At 34.7% G+C, this 10,021-nt stretch overlaps 1 protein-coding gene across 1 annotated transcript; it reads left to right on the top strand.

Annotated features, from left to right (window-relative positions):
- Nucleotides 1-8,074: 8,074 nt before the first annotated feature.
- LOC145212297 (uncharacterized) lies at nucleotides 8,075-9,821 on the top strand. The gene is made up of 5 exons (XM_080080382.1): nucleotides 8,075-8,177; nucleotides 8,342-8,500; nucleotides 8,671-8,853; nucleotides 9,174-9,395; nucleotides 9,706-9,821. The coding sequence occupies exons 1-5, from the start codon at nucleotides 8,075-8,077 to the stop codon at nucleotides 9,819-9,821; spliced, it is 783 nt and encodes a 260-aa protein (XP_079936508.1).
- The last annotated feature ends 200 nt before the right edge of the window (nucleotides 9,822-10,021 follow it).

Here is a 10,021-nt window from a genome sequence, read left to right as displayed (position 1 = left end):
GCGATATTGTTTGCTTAAAGTTGATATACAGGACGACCGTTGGTACGAAATGATAAGATTGTTTGTGTACGAACTACTTTCGTTTTAACGACCTTTATTGGGATTTTGCAGTGGTCCCGTATATTCAGTAGCTCAATTTGCTCGTTTATTTTATTGTTTTATAGCAATAAAGTTTGTTTTGTACAAATACAAATGCTTTTGGTGTTTTGTTTGAAGCGTTGTTGGTAGTAGCTTAGTAGTAGCCTCATTTTTGACACTGGCTTTTTAACACACTTTAGCCACAACTTTTATTAAACTTTTACAAATGTAACATAGTAGTTCAAAATCACATGTAACAAACAAAAATCACTGCGAAAATTAACAAAGCGACATAGTATACATCAGATTGATACACAGCGTACCAAAGTCTGTGCGCTTTCGTTGATTTTAATTCGCAAACAGTGCGCGGAAGGCAACTGTTTGCTCAAACTAATCGCAGTCCAGTCAATTGGAACTCAATTTGAAAACCGTTTTAAATATAAAACCATTACTGCAACCAAACTGCAACATAACTCAGACCGGCAGATAAGTGCAAGTTAATTGCAAGAAAATTATACACTGTACGACATGAGCACGTTGCATGAAAATCCCTATGAAGAGTCATAAAGACTTACGTTGTTTGTACAACATAAAGTGTATGTGCTAAACAGAATTGGAGGACATGAATATTACGAGGCAACGGCTTTGAATTTTATGATGCAACGGTTTTAAACAATTAACGGAAAACCCATCAAAATTATGGAAGATTTAACTCAAAAACAGTACATTAAAAGAGCAGTAAAATAAATGAAGTGATAATAAATATATGTAAACAAAAACCACAAAATTTGTAATTTACACAATTCTTTTAATTAAATAGGAATAAAAAGTGAAATAATTTAAAAATATAATGACGTAAACATGTGTATTTATTTTTAGCAATTGCACTGGCTAGTTCGTTGATGAATAAAACTTTTGCACCACATTTGACAGGTCAATTCCTGAAAGTACAAAATGAAGTTGTGATTGTACATCAGAAACGTGTATGAAATTCCACAATAAATTGCGCTGTTACATCACTTTTGCAACCACAGCGCTTAGGTGCGATATTTCTGTAGAATTATATATTATCGTTTAAAGCAAATGTACAGAGAATGCACAAAGCCAGATGCGTATAACACACATTGATATCCATATACTTTTTTTTATCGTATTGTTTTTTCCACTTACATGCGAAAATACAGTAGGTGCTACATTTTCAAAACAATACTGCTTTACTTACGTTATTTTTTCATGAAGATTGGCAATGCAGTCACTCTGTTGTAAATAATTTTGTCATAGTTTTTGGGTATCGACACACACTGCATGTTGAAAACATAAACTTACTTTTAGGAATAAAAGCAGGTTTCTTTTTGATAGGAGGCTTCGGTGGCTTGCTTTTAGAAACAGGTGCCGAATTATCTACAACAATAAAAGTTATTTTGATCATAGTTACCATATCTAATTGATCAGCAAATTACCCCAAACAGATTTTTAATCATCGTTTGCTAAAGAGTGACTACCGGGTGCATTTAAAATGATAGAAATGTTTTCATGCGCGCGAAGGGAGGTGACCTTGCATATACGTTTAAGGATCGACCTATTTAGTCGTTGCGTAAATCCATTCTCTGTCACACGTACCATTTGTCAGTTGATTCTTATTAACTTGTGCATAAGTGTCGCCATTCAATTTAGAAGTTTGATAGGACGGATCATCAGTAACCTCACTTGACTCTGTTTGGCCCGAATGCAAGTTTAACGGAACCGGGTAGGAACCGTATAACGGATTTTGTTTTTCCTCCTTTTCGCCTACGAAATATGTCACATTAACGTTGTTGCATTTTCACATCAAAGTTACCTATCTTACTTTTCGTTTTCTTTGTTATGTCAACTTGTGCGTAAACTTCTCCGATTACAGCACTTGTTTGCATTGGGGAATAAATCGGATTGACTTTATCTTCTTTCTCTGCAAACGTAACATAAACAGTCGTGCTAAATGGTTAATATTGTTATATAGATTATCTGTACTGTTCCATTTCTATACAAAATTATTCTAACCCTCAGCGTGGTACAAGGCTGAAAGCTTTAAGGACTAAATTAAAGTTGGATGATTACTAGGAAGTTGCTTGCAACAAAGAGCTAAAAACAACACGTTTCCAAGTGGCCAAAGGCATGATAAGGATTGTTTACCCATGATAATTACAACTTAAGCTTTTCGACCACCTCGTAATACCTGATTCAGTTGGCCCGGAAAAAGCATCTTGGATCGCATCGGGATCACTGAGGTCGCCATACAGCGGGTTTATCCTTTCTTCCTTGGTGGAATTTTTATCTGAAAAATACACATTGGCATTTAATAACATATTAAATTATTTATTTAAGTTACTTTTAGGTTTCTTCTTGTTCAAGTCAACTGTCGCATATTCGTCATGTCGAACTTGGGGTGGTTCGTCTGAAAGTAATTGAAATGTGTTTAAAGCGCACGCGTAATACTTTTGGTTTACTTTTGGTTTTATTATCTTATTAATACTTTTTGGTTTTATTATCTTTAGGTAAGTATCGATCATAAATGAAACAACTTTTCAACAGAAAAAATGATGCGGTAAAATTGTTTGTGTATATACCTTCCATATAATTGTTTTCACTTCGACTACTTTCATCACTTGTGACTGAAGGTTCTAACAAAAAATATATATTTGTTTCACCGACTGCATCCTGTTTACAAAACAAAGCTAGCTCACCTCGTTTCTGGACAGAACGACTTCTTCGAACGAATACCAATGAAACGGCAAGTATGGCAATAAGTACCATGACCCCAACCACAATTCCAACAATGATCGCTGTTTTGTTTGAACTTGAGTTTTGACCAGGATTGTTTGATATCACAAAAGTAACTTCAAGATTTTCATCAGGAAAGCTAGAGCTTATGATTGTCAATTTAATCGTTTCGTCGCTGCTATCAGTGCTTTCAGTCTGTTCAAAATAAACATACACTGTCATAAAGTATAGTAGAGATAACAATGGCAACTAAACATTACTTCAACCAAACAGAATTAATATTAGTAAAATATTTACCCCCAAAAGAAGATAAAAAGTTTGTTCAGTGGTGTCATTTGGATCGTTACCGATTTTTCCTTGCCACCCTTTATTGGATAACGTGTAAGTTGTGGCTAAAGGATTTGAAGAAAATGTTAAAAAACATTTTTCCGTTTTTACTTCAGTCCAGTTGCATGTTGTATAACCGTCTGTCTCTATCGGTGGATCTAAAAATAGAAAAATGTATGACCGAAAAATACTGCAGGATGACAGTTTTAGAAATAAACTCCTTACATGTCACGTTCAGAAATAACGTATTATTGTCACTTCCAAACTGGTCCTGTGTATGACAAGTGTAATCTCCCAAATCAAATCTTGTCAGATCAGATAACAACAAAGTTGGACTGTTAAGATCAACATTTCGTGAGCTGGGTATGGTCCATACAAAACTCGTGTTCAGCTCTTGATAATATGGAATAATGCAGCTCAACGAAATTTCGTTTCCATTTCGTATTGGGACATTCGGCTGTTTGAGTGCTTCAATGTGGGAATTTCCTGTGCATGTAGATTTGTTTCAAAATTATGACAGTAAAAAGTACAAACTAAATCAACACCATACTTTCATATATGACAACAAAATCCAAAGTTTTGCTGCTGGTTTTTCCGACTTTGTTACTCGCAATGCAATTGGCTATGGATGTTTCATTGAAATAAATAGTGTTGGAACAAGAAACCGCATCGGTATTCAAAAAGGTATCATTGATTTGAATCAAACATATTGCTTTTGGATTTGCATCATCGGGATAACAATTGATTGTCACATTTTGATCTTGTTGTAGAAATACTTGTGATTCAGTAAATGTTGAAAAACCGCTTGTAGTTGCGTTAATTGTGACATTGGAAGAACTCCCTGCACAAAAACAATATACGGAGAGCACGGATGAATAGTAGTTAAAAAAACAGCAGACTGTATTAAAAAAATATTATGTAACAGTCGCATAACACAAAATAAAATGCATAAGAAAGTATTGACGAATTTACAAATATATTGATACATTTTGGTAGGGTAAACAATATAAACGTGTATTTTCGTGTATTTTCGGCACCTTGTGTGTATTTTTTGACCTATCAACGCGACTCGTGCATGTAATAAGTTTACTCCTTACATATAACGTCCACGTTTACGGTAGCATTTCCACTGTCAAAAGCATCGCTTGTTTTACAAGTGTAATTTCCACCGTCTATTTTCGTTGCTTTAGAAATTATAAGTTTGCTTTGCGTAAGACTCATTCCTTGCTCATTTGGCACAGTCCATTGAAACGTGGTATTTAATTCAACTTGAAATAAAGTGCCACATTTCAAATTAAGAGTTTTGCCCAATAATAATTCATTGTCGTTTGGTTCGAGATTGATAAAAGTGCTTCCTGCAAGCCAAACACAACTTCAGTCAAGAATTTACTCGCAATTTACCTATCACCTACTTTTTCCAGCAACCAAGAACTTGTTTACACTGCTATTTGTTGCCCCCAATAGATTCAGTGCGTTGCACCAAACATTAGAAGAATTGCTTATGTAGATTTTCGTGTTACAAGTATTTCGTATGATGGTTTCATGTGTTTGGTTGAAATACCCCCATGAACAAGTAGCTTGTGGGTTAGCCGAGTTCTCGCATGTCATGTTCAGCGTTTCCGGCCAGTGAAGAAGAAACTCATCACTTGTTTTCACAATGTTATCACCCGACGTAGATATTGGAATAAGCACAGTCTGCGGTTTGACTTGGGAACACAAAATGTAAACAAACTTAAAACGAACGCCTTTTTCATTTGTATAATCGAATAAAAGAAATGATGGGTTATAAGTGTTTGTTGTAAAATTTTGTGATGTTGTGATATGTAAGCTTGAGTACAATAGAATTGGAAATAAAATTTTCTAAAGCAATGATCAAAGTTCGACTTATATATTGCTTTATAAACGCCTATGTGCAATTCTGGGTTTTAAACACAAACTTACAATGAACAACTAGTGTTCGTTTGTTCGATTCCAGACTGACACCATTAACTTTAATGGTGCACCAAATTAACTTTCCATTGTAAGTTGAATTAATTTGAAACGTATCGGTTGTAACCTAAAAAGAAGTTATGTTTGACCACTAGATGCGCTGTAGTTGTACAGCAGCACTCACTTCTTTTCCGTCTAAAAAAGTTGTTGATGATATTGTCTGTATGGTGGAATTCCCCCTCAAGGTACATTGTGTATAAACGTTGTCCGATTCATTGTAAACTGGTTGGAAGTTTTCGAGTAAAGCTGAAATATTCAACAATTTTTAAAACAATTATGATGGACCGACAACCACATTATTACCAAAATAAACAACACACTATATTCCAGTAGTAGAAAAAAGTGGCAAAAGGCCAAAAGAAATAACAAAAACATTATCAATTACCAAACCAGCATTCTGGTGTTCCTTGCCCAACCCATGAGCTTGAAATATCACAAACCATTGGAAAGTCAGATTTCAGACTGCTTTGAGGATTTCCATCCACAAACAAAGTGGTGTTTTGTTCACAAGCGAAATTTGACGTCTTGTTGTAACTTGCGCTGCTTATGCATCCAGTTAAGTTGCAATATCCAACACAATCTAAAAAATAGAACGATTTCATTATTGCAACAAACATGCATTGTTTTATTATTTGCTCTGTTTACAAAATTATACAATGCAAGTATTAGTTTAAACTCGCATGTAATGTAATTTACCTTGGACAATAACAACACTTTTTGCAACGGTATTACTACAGTCTTGATAGAAGGAAAATTGTAAGTTTTGATGTACTTCGTGGACAAGTAAAGAAACCCAGCTGTCGTTACACGCTACGTGTGCTTGTAAACTGAAATTGTTTGGAAAAGATGGTGATGGACAAGCATCAAAGATACAACATCCCCAAGATGGTACAGCAAAACCTATTGTGGTTGTATTCACAATCAGATTTAATTGCTTCACATTATAATCGATTGTCATCTCCCAATTGGTCACGTTGAAACTTTTGCAGGTTATGCTTCCCTGTGCTGCGTCTATCGTCTCACATGTTGCTTTTCCTTAAACAACAATTTAATATTTTATTTTATCGCTATACCTCAAATCTTATTTTACTTACCATCAACTATAATTGATTTTGCAAAAAGTATAAGACTGAGATGAAATCCAAATATTCGCAACATTCTGATTGCCAGTGCGCAAGGCAATGCGCTCGTAACGCAGTAACGCACAAGACGCCAAAACCTTTTTTTGTCAAAAGTCAATAAGCTTTTTGTTCCAAAGAAGTGGGTCGATTTTGTGCAAGGTGGATGGATTCTAGCAGGTGTAGAACAGTTGTCAACAGCAGAGTTTCAATGAAGCATTTTAAACAAATTTGTTAAAATGAGGAACGGTTGGTAGGGCACTGCAATACACTTTTTAGTGTTTCTACTTGGTGCTTTGGAAAAATATGCTCACTGTCAAGTTCTATCACATTTTGGGCAAGATTTGAATCTTTTGGTTTTCTTACCGAAATGAATAGTATTTGTTTTGCAACAAGACTAAATATGGCAATGTAAACCAGGTGACATTCAAAATATCGAGTAACGTGTTTTGTGGTTCGCATTGCCTGTATTTTTACTATTACATTCTGACATGACTAAATACACAGTTTAAAATTGTATTTTGAGACAAACATTCTGAAATTTTAAACGTTTTTTTGAAAAACTCGTAATTCGTTTCTAAATTTTAAACAACTTGAAGCTGGAGAAGGAAGAGAATAATTAGAGATAATACGCGTATAAATTAATTCAGGTCGTATAAATGTGAAGCATTTGTTTGCACAAATTTGAAATTTGACCTTTTACTGTTCTAGTATGTAACATAACAAATGTTTGGATCATGTGTATGTCAACTATTTATACTAAACTAAAAAATTTCCTGCTTTGTGATTTGAATATATTTCAGAAAAAGATTACCTTTTGGTTATAAATGAAAGCTTTAGATTGTTGGGATACAGCAGTAGGCTTTCCGTGACTGCTCGAAAACGCTGTTAATGAACCATTAATTTGCTCAAAGAAACCAGAAATCCGTATACTTCGATTTTCGTCGAAAATGAACTATTCGCTAACAACATGTTTCATCGCATTTGTATGTAAGTGTGTAAACTGTGCTATTTGTATTAACGGCGTGCTATAGTGCACCAATTAGAAACCAACCATTTTATGCGTTACAGGTTCGATAAACATCACAAGATCAAGCTTTTCATCATTTGATATTTCTCCTGTAACTACAGTTATTAACGGGACACAAACGTATATAACTACCAACGACTACACGAGTGGTTCTATTACTATTTATTGGTATATTAACAACGTAAGATACACATTAAGAACAATAGAATTTACCCAAAAACAAATGTGTGTTGTTATAGGTTGCAAAACTTATTTCGTCTAAGAACTAAATGTAAAATATTCGTAGGAGTACTTCAATTTTTACCGTACTACATTTTAGACACCAGTGTACGAAGTGTTTGGCAGTCTTGTTTTATTACCAGTGGTAACTCAATACAATTCAACATTCAATGAATTTCTATCTTTAAAGTTAAGTATATTTATTCTATTTTTGAACCAAATTAACCGTTCAACAATATCTTTTGATTTAGCTACAGATGTTCGTCATATTGCTAGTTTAATATAACATTATCTATTGCATTGTTCATTGAAGTATTTATTATTTAATTTGGCACAATTGGATGTACGTTATCGAGCATTGCAAAAAAAAAGAATTTCCGCTATTTAATCAACCAGATATATAATTCCAACAGTAAACACAGCAATGAATATTTTGGTTTGGCTATGCTTGTACCTCACGTGCCTGATAAAATTTGCTCATAACTTAACAATGAAGGGTTTGCAGTGATTCAAAAACATTGATTTTAGTGTCCAAAGTTTACCGGGCGATGTCGTTATGACCCTACACGTCATTCTTTCATCGCACATGAACAATGCTACTCTGGCGGTAGAAGATTCTGATGGGTTTACCCTTCCAAATGTGACAATTATCGCTTCAGGTAAGTTTTTTTAAAAGCCTAAATGAGCACAAATAAGCAAAAGTTTAAACAAGAACAGTTGTAACTTACAAAACACAACGTGCGTACTGCTCAGGACCAAAGACCTGTGAAAAGATTAGTGCCAGATTCCTGAGGGAGAAACAGCAACCTATGTTTTTGAACAGAGTGCAGCTCTTCGCAGGAAGTAGTAGCAGATGTCACACAAGTCCCATGCGGTCTAGGTTGTATTGCGACACTCTCATGTATTGATGATTATGAAGGATGTCCTGTTACTGCAACTTGCCAAAATGATGCAACTTGGAGTGAATCGATTGTTTGTGAAGGTTTGTTCTAATAAGCAGTACAATACACATAGTTAACAGCAATATCGTTGCTTTGCAACAAATCAAGAAACTGTAAAACTCGTTAAGCAATTGTTAAAGTGTCAACTGACATACTGCTGTTCAAAATTGTTGTGTTTAATGCAAAACAACCTTTTTGTTTTTCATTTTAGCTGTTACTTGCTCTCTTCCGCAACAAGCGGACTGTGGTTGTGCGACAAGCTGCCAATTTACCGGGTCAGATTTACGGTTTGGAGAAAGTATCAATATGACTTGTCCTGATGGTTGCAGTGGAAATTCTACAGCTGTTTGTGGAGCCAACAAGTTGTTGAACGTCACGAACCCTTGCCAACCAGGTGACGTTACACAAGTGAACAAATCGCCCTTGGTTGCATTTCATACATAATGCAGAGAGAAAATGCGACTTTCGCATCGATTGTTGTGTCCATATTGTATAATTTGAAACGAATATTTCGTTTTTTGTTAATTGTGTAATGATGTCAGTTATGTGTTTCACTAGCGGAAAAAACAACAACATTCACAATAAATTAAGGACAGCTCATGCCTAGAGCGAACTTCTGCATGTTATAATTAAATGGTACACACTCTTTGTTTTTCCGTATTCTTTGGTTTATTGACAAAACGATTTTTTTAATGCCCTGATTCTATTTTGCAGTGGTTTGTTACTTGAATGAATATTTACCATGTAAAAGTGATTGTGAAGAGGATTGTAAATATGACAACAGTCCAGCTACAATTCAATACAATGAGTTGGTGAATTTGACTTGTCCCGTCGGATGTAACGGGTTTGCTGTGGCGAGATGTCAGAAGGAAGGTATAGTTGTTGTCTCTTCTTATTGCACTTCTGGTAAAGTGTCAACATGTAAGAACTGCTCAGGTAAGAATTTACATTGTGCCAGTTCAACGAACTTTGCATAGAGCTGTTGTCAATGTTTTTATCGTTTACAGCTTTACCAGACTGGCTCTGGGCGATACTGATAGTCGGTTTATTTATTGTTGGCTGTTTTACCGGTCATTTCTGGAATTGGAAATGCATTTGGGAGGCTATAAAAAAATGTTTGATGGCCATTTGGAGTGGTAAGCAAAAATCATTACTATTTTCGAAAATAAAAATCAATTACAAACATTTTTGCGCATAAAAATATTTTTTAGAACAAAAATATTTTTGTAATATTTGTGTTTGGCAGGAATCAAAGCTGTTATTGATTTTATCATGAAGCACCTCAAGTGTTGTTGCTGCTGCTGCTGCTGTTGCCCCTGTTCTGATGAGCCAGTTAAAACAGACATAGAGTTAGAGACTTAGAATTAGACCCAAATTTTATTGTTAAATGGAAATAAAATGTTTAAATTGTTACCCAAATTTTGTTTTAAGTTCTTCAATTATAACAGCTGTACGATTTCTCTCTGACATCGCATGTCGCACATATTTAAATATATGTATAGATTTGCAAAGTAGTGTTTGCTATCAGCCCGCATATGTATTAGTTGGGAATAGTTGATTTA

This window comes from Phallusia mammillata, chromosome 2, assembly GCF_965637545.1.
Source record: "Phallusia mammillata chromosome 2, kaPhaMamm4.hap1.1, whole genome shotgun sequence".
NCBI classification, from domain to species: domain Eukaryota; kingdom Metazoa; phylum Chordata; class Ascidiacea; order Phlebobranchia; family Ascidiidae; genus Phallusia; species Phallusia mammillata.
Note: the sequence above shows the minus strand (reverse complement) of the source record. Positions and strands in the feature narration are given on the sequence as shown.

Bases quoted from the DNA above. Each gene is read 5' to 3' on its own strand.
- LOC145212297 (XM_080080382.1), top strand. From the start codon at position 8,075: ATGACCCTACACGTCATTCTTTCATCGCACATGAACAATGCTACTCTG. The intron at 8,501-8,670 runs GTTTGTTCTAAT...TTTTCATTTTAG, and splicing joins TGAATCGATTGTTTGTGAAG to CTGTTACTTGCTCTCTTCCG. The intron at 9,396-9,705 runs GTAAGAATTTAC...TGTGTTTGGCAG, and splicing joins AACATGTAAGAACTGCTCAG to GAATCAAAGCTGTTATTGAT.